General features: G+C 40.1%; 1 protein-coding gene across 2 annotated transcripts in view; it reads right to left on the bottom strand.

The window, feature by feature from the left end:
- Nucleotides 1–21,011, bottom strand: part of FBXW8 (F-box and WD repeat domain containing 8) — a 116,433-nt gene that overhangs the window by 32,722 nt on the left and 62,700 nt on the right. For both annotated transcript variants that reach the window (XM_012756547.2, XM_012756546.3), the window contains exons 6-7: nt 9,959–10,155; nt 6,279–6,485 (exon numbers count right to left, since the gene is read on the bottom strand). In XM_012756547.2, coding sequence (XP_012612001.1) covers nt 6,279–6,485; nt 9,959–10,155 — 404 coding nt within the window. The remainder of the gene's footprint in view (nt 1–6,278; nt 6,486–9,958; nt 10,156–21,011) is intronic.

The following is a 21,011-nucleotide window of genomic DNA, read 5'->3' as shown; positions in this document are numbered from 1 at the left end:
AACTCATAAGTTCAATGTGAAGGCTTTATGACCTGGTGTCCATCTCAACATGCCACCTTCACATTGCTATGCTGCTGTTAAGGACCACAAGGCAATAATCTCTGAGGCAGATGTCATGTTTGATTCATCTCTGTGTTTCCAGTGCCAATCAGATATCTGTCACGCAGCATGTATTCCGTAAGTAGTCATTAACAACGACAGCAACCTTAACAATGGATCCTACACCACTCAATAAATCAGAAAACTAGTCTCCAAGAGGTATTTTCCTAAACTTCTCCAAGAATAAAGCAAATATTAAAAATTTCAAAGGTTTAAGGTGAAAAATTAAAATGAAATTAGACATTTACTTTGTTAACTTTCAATTTTAAATTATGCATCCTGCTTGTAAAAGAACAATTTTTTATTCTCCTCTGGAATGGAACCTTTAACAAAAAAGAAAAGATGGATTTCCCATTTTGGTGTGGGTATGGGAGACTGTGGCCACAGTCTATGAGCGCTGCATTTCTAATTCCAAAGGCTCTCCCAGACAGATATTTCAACTCATGACGACTGCAAGCAACCAATCCAGAGTCTCTTCACGTCCATGTAGGGGGAATAATTATCATAAGAGACGTTAGCAATTATTTTCCAGCGTGATGTAAGCTGAGGCAGCAGCGCCAAGCAAGAGTCCTTGTCAAACACATTCCAGCCTCCTGGATTACTTCACTCACATCTCCCTGATTAGGATGCGTGCCGTGTGCTGCTTAATACAATCTGCCACCAAATGCCAAGTACTTCAGAACTAAATTAGGAAATATATCCAAATACACAGAATGATGCTAAGACCCCTAAGTGGATCTCTCTTCCTTTATGAGGCACGAGAGTCATCGTCAACATAATGCTCTTAACGAGGCAATTCTATCTTCCAACCCTCTACCTCCGAGAGCAAAATTTAATTCAGGCAACAAGAGAATTAATAAAGATGATATGGTATCATAAATATGTTTTCATAGATGAAAGTATTTTTGACAGAGTCAGGAACTATGAGACATAAAAACAAACGTTAAAGGTCTGTGTACAAAGGGCTATATTAACAGAGTTCACACTGAGTTTTGCACCGCAGCATGATAAACAGATGAGGCCAGAGTAATGGCTGTTACATTTCTTTTCTTTCACAATCATATGCCACTTAGCAATGGCTATCTTTGAGGTCATTTGTGCCACTGCAGCCTGAGAACCTGAGAGTGCAACATCACAACTTAAGAATCCATTTTTGCCTAAAAGTAAAATCAACCCTGCTCAACGCTTTACTGCTTCTTAGCAAGACATAGGAAATGATAAAAAATACCAATTTCCTGCCCAATCATTTTTGCCTGCAACACACATGGCCCTTAGGAAATCTTGTTAGAGGAGAAACAATGGATTCCTCAATCCACTTCAGAAGCCCTAAGTGACAGCATCTTCCAATGATGGGCCAGCTCAACATTTCTCCATGGGTAACAGAAAAGGTCTAAACCTCCTAGTCACTCAACCAAAGAATCCACAAACGTGAGTGTAGATAGAAGCCCAAGGTCACATGTCCAACTTTCCTCATTTTACAGAGAAAAGAGGCAGGTTAGACTAAAAGAATCATGGACTCTCCTTCAAATGGGTACCAAATAAGCTGAGAAGGGGACTGTATCAGTGTATGTTGCAGCTCTTTCCACCGTAACACTGGCCTGATGGGGCCGTGCCATGTGCTGCTTAATACCATCTGCCATCAAATGCCAAGTCCTTCAGACCTAAATTAGGAAATATGTCCAAATACATAAAATGATGCTAAGACTCCTAAATGAATCTTTCTTCCTTTAAGAGGCATGAGAGTCACCGTCAACATAATGCTCTTTAAGGAGACAATCCTATCAGTCTCCTTGCACTGATTCTAGGTAAAGCTATGTGGTCTTGTCATTTATCCTAAAACCAGAGATTTGCAAAATAACTAAAATGAAGGGCAGGACCAGTCAGATCTCTGTATATACCCCCGGCCTCATTTTGTTGTGATCCCTCTGTAAAGCCTACTAGAGAAAAGATGTCAAGGAACTGCCAAGGGAATGGGACGCCCTGCCATCCACCACTGCCCAAGGTACAACTTCTCTGGAGGACAAACGTCTACCAAAATGATGAAGGCACATATTCCTCTGACCCAGCAAGTCTACTGGGCGGAACTGATCCTACTGGTAACATCCATGTGGACCAAGTGTTGTTTGTAATAGCAGAAGACTGGCAGTATTCTAACATCCATCAATAGGGAACTAGCTGAATTAATTAAGGCACATTCACAGGTGCAATATCATAAAGTTGCAAAAAACAAAAACACCAGGAATTTCTTTATTATGTCATAGAAATGATCTCCGAGAAATTTTATTGCCAGAAAAAGCAAGTTGCAGAACAATGATACAATATTTTACTATTACGTTTTTAAAAAGAGGGGATTAAGAGTAGATATGGTAAGGTAATGTGACTTTAAGTGCATAAACTATCTCTAGAAGGATGCACAAAAAACTGGCAACGCTCATTTGGCTCCAGAAAGAGAAACTGGGTGGCAGGTCGAAAGGAGTGGAAAGGAGCCTTCCTTCCTGTCTTTTGATTTCTAAATAGGTCAATGCATTCATTACCTAGTCAAAAAATACTTTTGTTTTAGAAGTTTAAAAATCTGCTCTTCTAAAAAATGGCAAAAATACATAACAGTCAATTTTTCCATGACTTTATGTGGTCACACACACACACAAAAATGCTGGCAAACCCAAGTGTGGCCTCTAATTCTCACCTCTAAAATCCAAGTCTGGGAGCCCCTACCCCGTAGGCAAGATGAGATGCTCCAGAGCACTCACTCTCTCTGATCCCTTCCTACATTGGCTGAGATGACTGTTCAGCCAGCTATAGTCCCAAACCTTTTTACAAAGATGAAATAGATAAGTATTCACTAAATTACTTTGTTTTGTTTCCTTAGAAAACTATGTTTATTAACAGAGCCAGGTTACTTGACAAGTACCAGTTTGTTGAGATCTGTGTGTAACACACCAGTGCCAGGAATACGACTGGTGCTCAGTGACTACCTGTGATGAATACACGATGTGCTGGCTAGCTAGATACATGAATGGATGAATTTGGGCCACTATTACTCGATACCTGATGCTCATGCAGCTGTGATGCCTATAGAATGCTAATGCAATCATCACATGCTGCAAGGATCATCCTCCAACTAAATAAAAACAACACCTCTGGAATACTTCCACAGGTTACAGAGATTTAAGGTCTCTACTATAATGTGATTTCAACATTTGGACTTCACTGTCTTCTTTTATCACAGTTAATCAATAATGGACTATAGCAAAACCCCAGTTCTGTATCAGATACAAACAAAGATAAACCAAACTCTCTGTTCTCATAAAACCTTCATCTGAATCCTAGATATCCAGGCCAGAGGCACAGCACAAGCCCTAGTGTGTAGATAGCTCCAGGCAAACTCCACTGCTGATAGTCTCACACAAACCTAATAAAACGTACTGGGACACACACTGCCACCAGACTGACGAACAGACATGGCCAAAACATGGTATTCGCAAGCACAGTGACACTGAGCCTTTGCAATGAGACTATTTGGAAATTATGACATCACATTATAGCACCGCTGAATGATACTAAAATCTCACCGCCGGGCACGGTGGCCACGCCTGTAATCTTAGCACGACTGCTTGAGCTCAGGAGTTTGAGACCAGCCTGAGCAAGAGTGAGACCCTGTTCCCACTAAAAGCAGAAAAAAAAAAAAAAAAATTAGCTGGGCAACTAAAAATAGGAAAAGTTAGCCAGGTGTGGTGGTGCCCACCTGTAGTCCCAGCTACTCAGGAGGCTGAGGCAGGAGGATCACCGGAGCCCAGGACTTTGAGGTTGCTGTGAGCTAGGCTGACGCCACAGCACTCTTGCCCAGGCAACAGAGTGATACTCTGTTTCAAAAAACAAAAAAAAAAACAATTTCACAGAGCCACCCATGACAATTCTAACAGAAATGACAATTATGTTTCTTAAAAATGCAGGTTTTTCTGAGGAAACAATCAGAGGGAAAGTCTCATCTCTGTGAAAGTAAGTAGTTACATAGATGAAGCTTGGCATTCATCTTATTTTTGAGTAGCATTCATGTTGGAGAAATATCTCAACGCAAAGTTATTACCAGCACGACTAACAACCAGACATTCACCCACACAAGTGTTTGGAGGTTTGGTGCTATACTTACAAAATATTTGGATGACTAAATGCTACTCTCAGCTTTCAAAGAGATATTTAGAAACATTCTTGTAGCAAATGTACTACCACTCTTAATTTTAAAACACCAATGAAAAATACCAGGAAACTAGTCATTCGAGGGACTACACATTTTTAAGCAAGAATTTTCATAAAATTAATGTATCAATCAGCTCATTCTTATAATTAATGCTTTTAGTCGGGTTGGAAATTTTGAGAGGAATCCAAAAAAACGCCTACTTACATCTGTATCTAAAAGATCCTCCCAGATAATTTTGTGCTGAACTATCCCTTTAACTAGTTTCTCAAATGTATCCACTACAATTGTATCACTACAGGAATAAATCCATTCAGATAAGTCAAAGAGAAAGAGGACCTGCCAGATAAAAAATTTATTAAAAAGATGAAAATTTTAAACCAGACTAGTATTGAATATAATAATAACTACCACCTCACCACACTGAGAACTCTAAAAATAAATGAGATAACAAAAACTTGAAAGCATACCAGATGAAAAATTAGAAAGCAGTCTCTCCTCTCTCAACAAATGAGCTCACCAGGGATCAGAAAAGAAAGTGTTTTCAGAGCTGGAGAAAAGAACTGCCTTAGGAAACCAACTCCCACACCTTCCCTCACTTCCTGGGAAGTCAAAATGTAGGAGTTACAGCATCACAGCCTTTCCAGCTGATACAATGGCTATATTCCCACAAAATAGGCTGACTTGAGCTCAAAGGGAACACTTTCTCAAGGTGAAACTTCAGTACACCATGCATGCTACTGCTCGATCGTCTTCCTGGATGAAGAATATGCCACTGGAAATCAGGATCTTTCAATTCTTGAGCATTTACTAGGTTGCAAAACCAGTGACATCTACATAAATAAAAGGTCAAATACACAGGGGAAATAAGATGTAAGAATCACCACCAGAGGCCAGAATCGAACTATGAGTGGTACAACTAATAGGAAGCACACAGTGATAGTTAAATCTCACAGCCAGGCACTATGTTGGAAGCTGTATAATACATCTTTCCATTTACTCCTACAACTCTATGAAGTAGGTACTGTTTATGAACTCCATTTTATAAATAAGGAAACTGAGACAAAGAGGGGGTCTGCTGATTTAGAGATGTTCCTTCCCAGGAATCCCACCAAGCGCCAGAAGAGTCAGCGGCAGGCAACTGCAAGAAACACAAATGAACAAAACTTCATCCCTCTCTCCCCTGATCCCACTGGAAGAGAAAGAGTCCTACAAATCACCTTTCAGACTAAGTACTTGGCCTACAGTCAGGATAGGAAGATGCTAGGGAGTGATAAAATACAGTCATCATTCAAAGAGTTTCACTTACAAACTTGTCTCCCTGCTCTGGCTCAGAGAGTGTCAGAAAGTACTTTTATGCACTGTTGGAAAAGATGTAAATTTTGATGCAACCTTTTTAAAGGGCAATTTAGCAATGTCCATCAACGTCTCAAGGGCACATCCTAAATATATGCTACACTAGGACTTTAGCAAGTTGCAATATGTATTGTAGCGTTGCCCAGGGTAGCTCAAACAGCAAAAGCAACCTAAATGCCTACTAGAGGAGGGACTGGCAAAGCAGGCTATAGGCTGTAAGCAGATGCTGGACTCCTAAAGAGAAGGACCTACAGAAATGCTGACATGGAATGTGCTCTCCAAGGTATATTATTGAGTAAAAAGGCTGTGTACAGAACACTACTTACTATGATCCCACTTCTACAAAGGTATGTTTCTAGTGGACAAATGTACCTATATATGCATTAAATTTCTCTAGAGGGATACTTAAAAGCTGTTTCTTCTGTGCAGTGAAGTTGGGGGAAGGAAGGAGAAAGAAAATAATTACTTTTCATTTTATATTCTTTTGAAGTGCTTGAATTTTTTTTACCATGCTGATATGCTGCCCTAATACATTTAAAAAGGAAAATAGTCAGCTTTTCTCAATTGCCTTCTAAAAAATACAATCTATGTTCTTTTTTGTTAATTGTACATCTTGCTATTTTTGTACCTTGTTTCCTTCGTACACCCATCCCAGACTCTTCACACCAAAAGCAACCTGGGTGGCTGAGACATCTAGACACGTGACAGGCTGTCCGTAGACATAGTGAAGAGTTCTGGCCGAGTCTTCGGCTTTTAGCAGGTATACCAGATCTCCAGCAGTGGCTACTGCCACGGGGTACCTTCCAGTATTGGGAACTATTTCAAGGTAGTCAACCTATTAAAAGATAAAAAATGTTTAGTCCCATAAATTCACCCTGACTTGGTCAAAAATATGCAATTCTTCCTACATATCAATAAGACCAGCAACCCAACAGAAAAAGGCAAGCAAAGGGAGCATTCACAGGAAATGAAACACAAACAGCTCTTACACAAATGAAAAGATGCTCATCATAAGACATTCCTAAAAAGTGAAATACAAAGTAAAAATTCATTGAGATGGGATTTTTCACCTGTTGTGTCAGTAAAGGTCAAGAAGACTGACAGCACACTAGGCTGAAGTGAAGGGGGGACAACCATGTTTGTGGATCCCGCTTAATGTTGGTGGGGGGGACATAATCTGGTCCAACTTCTATCAAGGGAAATCTGGCAACATTTATCAAAATGCCAAATGCACATACACTCTGACCCAGCATGTCCACTTCTGGGAAGTTACTTACAAATAAACTCACACGCATGCAAAATGAATGTGTATGAAGTTATTCACTGTAGTTCCATTTTGTCATACCTGAATACTAGAAAAACCTAAACATCCATTACAAAGGGACTAATTGAATAACCTTACAGGACATCTGGACATTGGAATACCACACAGCCATAGAAGAAGGATGAAGACATTCTTTATAAATTGATAAAAATGGGATAATCTCCAAGATACATTTGGGGAGGGAAGCAAGGTAACAGGATCCCCAGTGTGCTGACATGTGCGTGAGGTCGGGGCAGAGTGTTCAAGGCACTGGACTTCCACATGCATGAATCTTCTAACAATGGTTGCCTTCAGGAGGGAAATGGGCTGTGGGATGGGACAATAGGGAGATTTCCCACTGCCAACCTTATTGTGTCTTTTAAATTCTGAACCATGAGGGTGTAATAGCAATTTTCAAAAAACAAAAGTATTTTCTTTTAAAAAAGAAACTTAATAAAATTCATTCAGCTCCAAATTAGCAAAAAGCTTATTTTAATATTTATGCAAATACCAAAAATGTATGGCCAAAAGGTTAAAAATTTCTGAGTGATCTGCTCTCTCCTGTCTCAATGTCATGCCGAGATTCCACAGAGGGTCCATTTGGCCAGGGCAGGAGGGCCACTACAAACAAAAATTGTCCCTACCACCACAGTGCTCCTGACTACACTCTTGCTAGCACTTCTGCACTTCCTCTAATTTCCATGGGTGTGAGGAGCACCTTTCAAGAAAAATTTGCAGACCCTGTCTCTACTAAAAATACAAAATTTAGCCAGGTGGCGGTGGCACACACACCTGTAGTCCCAGCTACTCGGGAAGCTAAGACAACAGGATTGCTTGAGCCCAGGAGTTTGAGGTTGCAGTGAACTATGTTCATGCCATTGCACTCTAGCCTGGGCAACAGAGCGAGACTCTGTCGGAAAAAAAAAAAGAAAAAAGAATAATTCGCTTTTCTCTCTCCACAAGCAGCACATTTCTCCTTGGTGCAGGTTTTCACTTCCTTGAGTAAATTGTGAGAGCACAAATGCTGAAGGTGAGTCACACTGTGTAATTATGAAAATCCACAACATAGAAGGACAGCATTGCCCTGACAATATGCCAAATGAGTTCAAAAGCCCGAATCCTGAAGGCTGTCCAGGGAAGCTTGAGAGAGAGAGTAAACATCCGGGTAACTCTGCTAATCCTTGGGCCCAACAGTGTGAGTGGCAGCCCAACATCCCAAGCCGCAAGTCCACCACAAAGGACAGACGCTCTAGGCTAATATTACAAACCCGGGAACACTGCCATTGCTATTCAGGGATTGTATGTGGGCAAGACAACAATGGCCCAGCTCTACAGGCCAGGAGGTGCCTTTTCCAGGGATACTCAGCGCCTTCTGTGGCAACCCCTCACCCAGGTGACAAATAATTCATAAGAAGTGTTATAAAACATGCCTCCAGCAATAGCTGCTTGCTTCCTCTCACTCCTAAAAAGCATTTCTCATTTTCCTAAAGCTGATCTTCAGTCTAGCCCTTTAACTTCATCTTCAGGCTGGATTTCTGACAGACCACAAGGCTCAGGTTGATGGTGTTGTGCCATTTTCTGGAGGCTGTAAACCACTTCAGAAAGCTCCCAGTCTGTGCCAGGATGCCACCTTACTGCCAAAGCAGGATTTATACCTTATAGAGGGACCAGAATCTTAAATAAGTGTCTGAGTCCATATATTAATAATTAATCAGGGACCAAATGATGAGCACTATGGTAGTTTTGAGAGCAAACAGAAATATTATAAAATATTAGAAATATTTTGTCTTGTTTTGTTTTTTTTTTTTGATTCTGTTTCACTTAGGCAAAAATATTAGAAATATTAATAGAAAAATTTCAGATTTTTCTAATAAAACCCCAAGATGAGATGACAGCATCAGGCAGTTTTGGGGAACACTGCATCCAAAATGCAGAGACCTGGTCCGCAAAGGGACAAGAAGCTCATAAAGGTGAAGCAGTGGGTAAGTTATTAACATCTAAAATGATTTCCACAAGGGAGGAAAGAGAGCCACCAATTCGTTAATGTTGCCCTTTCTGTTCACTCTCCTACCAGTGTGCAAATCAAGTTCGTTTAAATTAAATCCAAACTCAGCACAGATGAATCTGAGTGCTTCCTTCTCAACACCAGCTCTTGTAGCATGCAAATACAGAGGTTCACATGCAACTGAACTCCGAGATAAGCTCTGTAAAGAATTCTTTAGCCTGGCTGAGCTTCACACATGACATACTGGAACAGGGCTACCAAATTAAATCTACTTTCACTCAAGAGTGACTTTTAATTCCAGGTGAGGGCAGGGCCCGGTGGCTCACACCTGTAAGCCCAGCACTTTGGGAGGCCAAGGCAAGAGGATCGTTTGAGGCCAGGAGTTTGAGATCAGCCTGGGCAACATAGTGAGACCCCGGTCTCTGCAAAATATAAGAAAATTTAGCTGGGTGTGGTGGTGTATGCCTGCAGTCTCAGCTACTTGGGAGGCTGAGGCAGGAGGATTGCTTGAAGCCCAGGAGTTGGAGGTTACAGTAAACTATGAGCACACCACTGCACTCCAGCCTGAGTGACAGAGTGAGACCCCAACTCTTAAAAAAGAAAAAATTCCAGGGGACCACTAAACTCATTCTCACTTATATATTAGGCCAGAAACTAATCTCAGATTTCCAGGAGTGAGAGTCCGCCAAGGAAGTCTGAAGGAGGCTGGGGACAACAGTGATAAGAAACTATGGTCCTGAAACCAGCCCTGAGGTTTGAATCGCAACTTCTTAGCTCTGAGACCTGGAGCAAGTCAATTCGCTGCTCTAAGCCACTGCTGGCTTCTCGGCAAGTAGGGAAAATGATACTACCTGTTCTGTAAGGCTGTAATTAGATTTATGGATGTAAGACCCACAGGAAGCTCTGAGTGAATGGGAGACAAGGACATCATTACTACTGGTTTAAACTAGACCCAGAGATTCTAAGAATGGAAAATAAAATGACCAGACTAAAAGCTTACCAGTTTCTGAACTTCAAACTCTGCAGTTATTTGCCCATGTCCCTCCTCGTTGGTATATAACATCACAACATCAAAAGCAGAAGCTGTGGCAACAATTGCATCGTCCCGGCTGAGGGCTATTGCCTGTATTCTTGCATCGTGCTCAAAACGGTGAATAGGATACTTTCCAGTCCTTAAATCCCAAATATTAAGAAATCCTACGTAGAAAGAAACAATTGCAGATAATAATTTTTAATTTACTTAATTAAAATTAAGTACAACTATAAAATATCATGCCACATGAAGAAAATTTTTAAATAAATGATAAACTGGCAAAAAATATTTACATCACATATAACAAAAAGCCAATTTCCTTAATATATAAGGGGCTTCAGAGATTCAATAAGAAAAAAAACAACTGAAAAGTGAGCAAAGAACCAGGAGGATGCTGTTCACAGAAAAATATAATGGACATTTAAACATAAGAAAAATGTAAAAAGTCACTCAAAATTAGCAAAATACAAATAAAAACTGCAATATGATACCATTTTTCATTAAATTGACAAAAATAACAACTTTCATAAAACATTTTGTTATTACAGAGAAATAGGCCCTCTCTTAAATTGTTGGTGAGAATGTAAACTAATTTACCCACTTTGGAGGCAATTTGATAATATTTATCAAATTACAAAAGTATATACTCTTTAACTCAACCATACATTTATACATGTACACAAGTATATACAAGGATAGTCACTGTAATGTTTTTAATTATGTCAAAAGATTGGAAGCTATCTAAATGTCCGTTGATAGAGAACTGCACCTCCACAGTGTGGAAATTGGAATATCATGAGCAGTTAAAGAGGGAGTCAGCCTTATATGTAATCTATAGAATAGTCGTGTGGTATGCTGTACCACTTCTGTGATTTTAGAAATTTACACACACACACACACACACACACGGAACATCCTAGAAGGATGCACAAGATACTATTAATGATGATTGGCCTCTAAGGAAAGGAATAAGAGTAGGAAGGAAATTCACTGTATATATCCCTGTATACTCTGAAATGTTTTCTAAAAGTTATCTTTACCAAAAAGACAAGTTAAAAAAATGTTTTTATGAAAGAGACCCAAGAATACATATGTTAATAGCTGCATAGTTTGAACATGACGTTCTTAATTCATTCTTCTATTTATCCATTCATTCATACAACAAATAATTATTGAACACCTGTTACATGCCAAGCACCATTCCAGATGCTAGCAATACCTGAAAATGGCCACTAACCTACATTCTAAGCGCTCTAACAAGTACAGGTTCAGTATGCCTTATCTGAAAAGCTTGAGATCAGAATTGTTTTAGATTTCCTAATTTTTTCTTTTGGAATATCTGCATATACATAATGAGAGATCTTGGGAGTGAGATCGAAGTCAAAACATGAAAGTCACTTATGGTTCATACACACCTGAAACACATAAGCTGAAGGTAATTTTATACAATATTTTCAGTAATTTTGTGCATGAAACAAAGTTTTGACTGCAACCCATCACGAGGTCAGGGGTAGAATTTTCCACTTGTGGTCTCATGTCAGTGACTGAAAAGTTTTGAATTTTGAGGCACTTTGGATTCTGGATTTTCAGATTAGGGATGCTCAACCTGTATTTTACAGCCTTCCTCACCTACGTCCACATATGGCCTCTATTAGCAGCAGTGCTTTATTTTGCCCAGTTCTAAAACACAAGCTTCACTATCATACATTTGCTAAAAATGCTGATGTTACGACACACCCTTTTTCCTAGCACCTTGAATACTGCTACCCAGATCGATTCCTCATACACGTACTGGCCACGTCACCACCTGTCCTGAATTATCCGTGGCAGTGATCTCTGAGGTGGTCCTGAGACCAGCAGCACTGGCATCACCCGGTGACTTGGCAGAGATGCAAATTCCCACGCACCAGAAACTCTGGGGCTGTACACGTAAGTTCGAGAATCCCTGGTCTACAGGAACTTAAGCTTAAACTGCCACAAGTATAAACTTCTGTATTTGGAATGCCACGGATTCTTCTTTCCTCAAAAATAATTTCTTTGTGTCATTCCCACCCACTAAGCTACCTTCTTTCACCTCAAAGATTTACTCAAGAAAATAATTACTTTCTGCGTTAGGCTGGATAATGGCCTATTCCAATTCCAATTGATTTTATTTTTCAAAATTCACTGAGAAATAATTGTGTGGAGATAACACAGTGTGTGGCTATTGGTTTGAGTTCAAATCCAGCTCTACCACTTGCTGGCTAAAGGACTTAGGGGAATTACTTAACAGCTGCGAGCCCTTTTCTTCATCTGTAAAACTGAAGATGACATAAACCTACTGCACAGGACTACTGGGTAGATGAAAAGAGACCAACCATACAAAATGCTGATGACAGGCCATTCCTTCCTCCCTTTTATTTTTACCTATTCTATAGTGCCTGTTGTGTTATAAAACATATTTAATCTATCGGTAATGCTAATATCCTCTCTCTTGTTCATCTAGACATCCAGTCCTATTTCCTATAACTTCCTATTACCTAGGACAGATAAAGATTTTCATTTTTCTCTTTGCAATCCATCTTTTTTTCTTGCCTTCTACTTTGTATCTACATTGTAAATGCTTTGAATTTAGGATCTTACTATAAAGTATCATTCACTAAATAATTTCAGAGAATTGGAAAAAATAATACATTTGGGTTGCTCTGCAAGACTTTCAAACTGTCAGGAGAGTAAGTGATTACAAACAAGAGCAGAGCCTTCTTCAAATTAAATGTTACTTCAAATCTAAAACTTATGTACTTGTGTAAGAATTATGATGAACTTAGGGGATAAGCAGATCACAAAAGGTTCCACAACACATTTCCCCGGCAAATATTTTGGCAATTCTTTCCATTCTGACTCAGAAGAAAAAATATAAGGCAGAAAATGCCTGTGGCTCTACACATTAAATAGGAGATAGGATCTCCCATTCCAAGATGTCTTAACACATGCCTCTTAAAATATTCTGCATTGCACTTGTTTTGAGACATCACAACAGTCTTTACTATTTAATAGAAATAAAACATTGCTATTTGTACAGAGCTTTCAAGTGGTCAGACACTTTTCATGTCTACCTCTCACTGAGTACTCACTTCCAAATTGGGAAGAGTATCGTCATACTCCTCTCACTGAAGAGAAGAAACAGAAGTGCCCAGTGGTTAAACGACTTGGTCAAAAGCCACTCGCTATGTGATAAGGTCGGGCTGGAATTTAGCTAGGAAAGTACGGGATAAGCGGCTGCATTTGCAAGTGCATAAAATAACTATGAGCTCGATGAGTAACTGACATACACCATCAAACTCACCCTGTGTGCTGCCAAGCATGGAAGCTATTTAACCACAGCTCACTCTAAGCACACATGGAGTTTATCTATAAACACATTTTTCATTATTAATCAAGTATTGGTTTTGCTGGCATCATTCTTCCAACAGAGCTGTATGCAATAAAATACCCTTCACCACAAGGTTGAGTTGCACAGAGCTATCCTAAGAAGGGTCTTTTTGGAAAAAAAATGTTCTAGAGCTCCATCAACTTAACAGTCAAATCCTCCTCTTCTGAATGCCTGTTTGTGTCTTTTTCACTGTCCTCTACTTCAATTATAAAGTGTCTCACTCGATCAGGCCCTCACTTGTCAATGGCGCTGGTATCACTCACACAGTCATTCAACATCACTGTCAGGAGCATGAATATTAGAATTGCTATATCCTCTTGATGAATTGACCCTTTATCATATGCAATGTCCCCCTGTGTCCCTGGTTATTATGATCTTTGCTCTAAAATCCACTTTGCCTGATATTGACATAGCTACTCCAGCTTTCTTTCAATTAATGTTAGCATGTGGCTATTTCTCCATCCTTTGCCTTGCATCTTTATATATTTAAATGTTTCTTATGGAGGCATATAGTTGGCTTTGCTTTTAATTGGGTATCTAGACTATTTATATTCAATGTAATTATTGATAAGGTTGAGCTTAATCTACCATTTTTCTGATTGTTTTCTGTTTATCACATCTGTTCTTTGCTTCCTTTTTCTCACTTTTTTTTTGATTAAGTATTTGGGTTAACTGAATGTGTTTATTCCATTTTAATTTATTATCCAAAACTCTGTTATATTATTTTAGTGGTTGCTTTACAATTTTAACATACCTCTTTAACCCACCAGTCTACCTTCAAGTGATATCACTTCACTTATCATGTAAGAACTTTATAGCAGCATACTTCCATTTCTTCCCTCCCAGTCTTTGTGCTACTATTGTCATACTTTTTATTTCTACATGTTATAAACCCTACATAATCTTTTAAAGAGATTTAAACAGTAAGAATAAAAGGCAAGCTGAGCATAGTGGCTCATGCCTATAATCCTAGCATTCTGGGAGGCTGAGGTAAGAGGATCACTTGAGGTCAGGAGTTCGAGATCAGCCTGAGCAAGACCGTGTCTGTACTAAAAATATAAAAAATTAGCTGGGTGTGGTGGCATGCAGGTATAGTCCCAGTTACTCAGGAAGCTGAGGCAAGAGAATCACTTGAGCCCAGGAGTTTGAGGTTGCTGTGAGCTATGATTATGCCATTGCACTTTAGCTGGGGTGACAGAGCAAGACTCTGTCTCCAAAAAAAAAAAAAAAAAAACCAGCTATTTCTATTTATTCATGTAATTACTGCTTCTGGTGTTCTTACAATATTACTTATAACAACATTCTAAAATCCTGCAAGGTTTGCAATTTCACTGTAAACTGTATTGTTGGATATCTGACCCGAAAGTACACAGGCAGGATGAGCAGGAAGAGACATAGCAGCTAAAAGAATGGGATGCCTGAGTGAAAGCTAATTTTAATAGTCTATTTATTAGTTAATATAGTATATCATGGCTACTTTTACAAGCTTAAAACTGCAGGGACTTGAATGGTGAATACTTAAATTATAAGAATGTTCTATAATATAGTAGCTGATCATCATTCATGTTAACCAATATTTAGCTAAAAAGGAATCAATGCAATAACACACTCAACAAGTATTAAGTTAGTGAGCCCCTGTTTTGTACCAAGGCACTACCCTAGGCACTAGGGATACCACAGTAAATAAAACAAAGTAAGACAAAATAGTCCCTGACTGCATGAAGCTGACATTCTAGTGGCATCTAACAACCATCTCGTTTGCAAGCACATAAGGATTAAAAGGATATGATCCCTATTCTCACAAAACACACATTGGAGAGAAACTAACATTTTATTTTATTTTATTTTTTTTTTTTGAGACAGAGTTTCACTTTGTTGTCCAGGCTAGAGTGAGTGCCGTGGCGTCAGCCTAGCTCACAGCAACCTCAAACTCCTGGGCTTGAGTGATCCTTCTGCCTCAGCCTCCCGAGTAGCTGGGACTACAGGCATGCGCCACCATGCCCGGCTAATTTTTTATATATATATCAGTTGGCCAATTAATTTCTTTCTATTTATAGTAGAGACGGGGTCTCGCTCTTGCTCAGGCTGGTTTTGAACTCCTGACCTTGAGCAATCCGCCCGCCTCGGCCTCCCAAGAGCTAGGATTACAGGCGTGAGCCACAGCGCCCGGCGAAACTAACATTTTAATAACTAAAATATAAAACACAACATAGAGATATATACAAAGTACAATGGGAAAACAGGTAAGCTTAGCTTTTTGTTATGCTGTCACACTATTTTAAGATCCCAGAAAGGAAGAGCTAACTTTTCCAGATATTTCAGCTTCAACTGGGTCCATATTTATTACATAACTATTAAGGAAGAGGTACTCAATAACTGTTAGAGCCAAAAAAATTCACTTCTAAAATGGGTTTAATTTGATGTAAATTCATTTGAAAGGTCAAGCTTTATCATATTACAGACCCAGCAATAACATGGATTTCACTCCTGACACTGTGTAGATTCATGAAGTGGCAAGATTGCATCCTGTTCCTTCTATATGCAGCTTCAGTAGTGAATTCAGAGTGCTGAATGTGACTAAACACCAATAAAGTTTTGCTGAATGCTTGTCTTGTGGGGTTTGTTTGTTTGTTTTTTGAGACAGAGTCTCACTTTGTTGCTCAGGCTAGAGTGAGTGCCATGGCATCAGCCTTGCTCACAGCAACCTCAAACTCTTGGGCTCAAGCGATCCTCCTGCCTCAGCCTCCCGAGTAGCTGGGACTACAGGCATGCGCCACCATGCCCCGCTAATTTATATATATATATATAGTTATATATATATAGTTGGCCAATTAATTTCTTTCTATTTTTTTTTTTTTTTTATAGTAGAGACGGGGTCTCGCTCAGGCTGGTTTTGAACTCCTGACCTTGAGCAATCCTCCTGCCTCGGCCTCCCATAGTGCTAGGATTACAGGCGTGAGCCACTGTCTTGTGTTTTAGCAAGGGAATATTTGGTTGTGACAAAGACACCCACTGAAACTGGCTTAAACACAAAAAGGAAACTGGGAAATGAGGCTATTTCATGGAGCAAAGGACAGGAAGTACAGCTGGAGATAAGGGATCAGAACCAGGAGCTAGGAAGACATTCAGAACCAAGGTAGTGTCTCTCTTGTGTGTATCACACACATACTTCTCACTTCTCTCTGCAATTGTTTCGTTCTTCTCTCTTCACAAACCAGCTTTCTCTAGTCCCTGAGTACATGGAGAAAAATGGCTGTCCACACTCCACAAGGCTTTCTACTCCAAGTACACACCAAAGTCTAAGTCTCAATTGTTCATCCCCATCCACGAATCAGCTTCCTCCAGGACTGGGGACCTCATCTCTTGTCCAACCAGCTGAGGCCAAAAGACTAACCCAAATACTATGAACATGATCACCGCTAGAGAACCTGGAGAGGAACCTCAGAATAAGGAGACACCCCAAAATACGTCTATTACATCTCACCTGCACGTTAGGTGAAGGTAGAACAAGAGAAAAACTCTCAGCAAATGTAAAGGGAGTTTCTATGCAGTTTTTTGGTAGTGACTTAAGAAGCAGGTCTTTGTTGCAGTTCCCTGCACCAGGTGTAATCTTTCAAAGCTGGAGCTCATAGCCCCCATTTTGCCCCACACCAGGAAAACTAAGTAGAGCAGGTGTTTTTCTTTTTCCCTAAGTAAACCTCAATAGCTAGATAAAAGATGTTTAATTGTGAGGTAGTGCTGGGATTTTGACAATACCGTTCCACTCCTAAGAAATATGAAAAGGATATAGACAAAAACTAGGTCTCTCAAAAAATCTGGAAGATGACAATGAGTGAGGTCCATCGTCCCAATAAGGTAAACAGGGCTAGGGCCTGGCAGTTCCACCTGCTCCCTGCGCTCTGGACCCTCCACCTTGACTTGAGGCAGCCAGGCTAAAAGGAACTCTGAGCTCAGCCTAGGCTAGGAACCGTCATTAACGATGACATGAGTAACGATGGCCAGTCTTTTGAGGAGACATAAAGCCTGCTCAGCAGCTGTGGATGGGCACCCATGCCAGTCTGCAACATGCCCCTCCCACCTCCCAAAGGAGGCCAGCCAGAGTGTGGTAATGAAACTGCACATAGTGGAAATGGGATCTAAATGAGTTTAAACTGATTTATGTTAGCTTTTGTAAAGATTACTCGATATCTGGAAAGTGCTACCACTGTGAAATAATGTCGACAATCCTTAAGACCTCTATCTAATGGTACTTGCACAGAATATTTATATTCCTCGTCATGGGAACAAGGACCATAATGGATACCATTTTTGTTTTATTAGGGATGCATATTTAAATTAATCTGCTATTTGCCTAAACAATTAGCTGCTTCTGTTTGTGTGCACAAAGCCAAAACTGCAATTAGGCTTCCATCAAAAAGATAAGTCCCAACTAAAACTGTCCCAGTGGAGTCATAAGAGCTCAGGGCAGAACTTTCCAAAATTACTTTTTAGCATAATGGTAATTATGTTAATTGCTTGAAAGGTAAATAACTGCTGAACTGGTTTTGGAAAAAAACACAATTGGTACTGCCCCCCTCCTTTGATCTTTTCCATGTACCATCAAATTTAAAACAAGTTAACAGTTTAGAAAGTCACAGACTGGTCTCTTCTTGAACTAGAGTTGGTTTTGTGGTCTTTAGTGCTTTCTTAATTAGAACTTACTTCAGCCATGAGCTCCTACCCTCTTGGGCCTGCACAACAAACACCTGAAGCTTGCTTTAGGCTTCATGGTTGTTAAATAGACAGGATCAATTAACCGCGTTCAAGGAACATTGAATGAAGTTGACTATGTATAAAGACAACTGGCAGTCTCAATTTCCACCATGTAAATAAATACTTGCCTATCAAGAAATTAAGCAGGAGTCAAAAGAAGTTTGGCAACCAAAAGCAAAGCATTTTAATAAAGATTTTAAATATACCCATAACACTCACTAAACGTGTGCTTCTTCATGAAGTCCACACACTGTCACTCTACAATTCAGGCCAGGGACATAAAGGTAGCAAAAAATTTGAGAGGACAAAGGACAGTTCTGCTCTCATGGAAGAGGTGCAGAGAGAGATTAACGTCAGTGCAAACAAAGGCCATAAAGAAGAGCTAAATCACGGATCGTCCCAAGAAAGGAAAAAGCTGAACAAAGTTGACTCCTCACTGAGCTACTGTGCATGTCATCCTCAACATTCCAGCTGACCACAGCTCTAAAAGCTGAACTCTGTTGCCTAAGGCTGAAAACAATAGGAAACATTATGGAAGCTGCACGTTAGATTGACAAGTAAAAGAATCTCAATAAGCAAGATCACCAAAGCAGAAACTGAGTCAAAAGAAAAGTAAGATGGACTGTATTTAGTAGCTCTCAAGCTCAACACAGAACACCTGAGAAAGAAGAATCAAAAATGAAGAGACAGCAAACTGAAAAGGAGGCAACCAAGACTATGGCAATGTGCTAAATAAAATTTACAGTTAAAAGTCAAAAGAAAAACAGATGAAGAAGGTGAAGACTTTGGACTAGCTCTTCTACGGGGGAAAGTACTAGAAGGCAGATAATGTGAAAGAGACATTACCATGCATGCAGCCACTGGCTCCAGCCAGTTTCTTCTTACAACATAACTGGATACAGGATGGGCGTGGTGGCCCACGCCAGTAATCCTAGCACTCTGGGAGGCAGAGGTGGGAGGATCACTTAAGCTCAGGAGCTTGAGACCAGCCTGAGCAAGAGCAAGACCCCATCTCTACTAAAAACAGAAAAAATTAGCTGGGCGTGGTGGCCCAGGAACATCCTCTGCAGGAAAAGGATCCAAGCCAGAACGATGCATTGCACTCAGTTGCCATGTCCCCCTTGCTTCTTTCAACCAGGAATAGGCCCTTAGACAGGCCTTGACTTTCATGACCTTAACAGTTTTAAAGGCGACAGGCCAGTCATTTCGTGGAATGCCCCTCAATCTGGATGTATCCGATATTTCCTCATGATCAGACCAGCCTATGCATTTTTGGCTGGAATATCACAGAAGTGATTCTGTGTTCTTCTCACTGCATCCTGTCACATGGCACAGGACATCAATTTGTGCCACTATTGATAAGGTTAAATTTGATCACTGTGTTAAGAAGGTATCTGCCAGGCCTGACTGCAAAGTTACATTTTTCTCCCTTTTAATTAGTAAGTGTTTAGTGGGGAGATTCTTTGAGACTGCAAAAATCCCATCCCTCAATCCATTCTTACTCACTGGTTTTAGCCTCAATTGATTTTTTTGGTCTGAATCAATGACTACCATGATGGTTGCCAATTAGTGATTTTCTAATCCCATCATTCTTTCTACATTTATTAGCTGACATTCTACTGTAAGGAAAATTTTCTCTTCTCCCTTTTTTTATTCATCTATTTATTTTTATCAGTGTATACTCGTAGGTTCCCATTTTATTCAGTGGGTTGTAATCTGTTACTATCAATATTTATTTTGATACTCAGACTGTCCCAGATTTGGTCAGTGGGCACACCTTTGAGCTCAGTGCTGCGTTCTTGTGATGTATCACCATCATTCTTCAAGTACTTCCTTACTTCCTGGTACGACAGGACGTTCGAGGCTTACTTTGCTCTCTCCCTGCTCTAGCCCTGGAGTCAGCCAGTTCTTCAAGCAGCCCTATCCTTTTAGTGGAGAGTGATACTGTCAAGAGCTGGGTGCTAGGTGTACTCACTGCTACCAGCCATAAGTGAACACACACATAAACACACACACACACCCCTGTTTGCTTCTCCATCTAGCCCAACACCACAGATTCCACACTGACATCCCCTGTTGCAGTCCAGCCCCGCAGGGATCATCCTGGCTATCCCCATTCTATACCTGTACCTCCCTTCTTTGATGGTAAGAAAACAGGCTCCCACAATCCTCAGTGTATTTACCTGCTCAATCTCCCTGTATGTTGCCACCTCCCAAACTCAACAGGCGCTGCGTCACTCACATTCCCTCCTCACACTGTCCCTGGCTCCACTGGGCTGCCTTCCTACTCCACTTGGGCCTGCCTGATGGCTTCTTGAATGAAGAGGCAGGCAAGCAGACACATTTTGCTTTTAAAACAAAGATGTATTCATTCCACACATACACTTATTTCTGCATTGATAAAAACCCTGGGGTTTAGAATTAAATAAACACTGCAATCAAAACTGCAGGTATTGAAAGGGAAATTAAATTCTCTCACTTAAAATTTGATTTATCTTCCTCAAAAAAGCAAATAAACTCATGTCCAGTTGTCATCAGGTACATTTAAGAACTTAGGCAATTTATTTCTCTAGTCTATCTTCCAAAAGTTACCTTGTGCTATTTATTCCTTAAATTTTTTTTTTTTTTTTTTTTTTTGAGACAGAGTCTCACTTTGTTGTACAGGCTAGAGTGAGTGCCGTGGCGTCAGTGTAGCTCACAGAAACCTCAAATTCCTGGGCTCAAGCAATCCTCCTCCCTCAGCCTCCCGAGAAGCTGGGACTACAGGCATGCGCCACCATGCCCGGCTAATTTTTTCTATATATATTAGTTGGCCAATTAATTTCTTTTTATTTATAGTAGAGACGGGGTCGCACT

The sequence above is a fragment of the Microcebus murinus genome, chromosome 22, assembly GCF_040939455.1.
Source record: "Microcebus murinus isolate Inina chromosome 22, M.murinus_Inina_mat1.0, whole genome shotgun sequence".
NCBI lineage: Eukaryota > Metazoa > Chordata > Mammalia > Primates > Cheirogaleidae > Microcebus > Microcebus murinus.
This window is presented reverse-complemented; position numbering and strand designations above follow the sequence as displayed.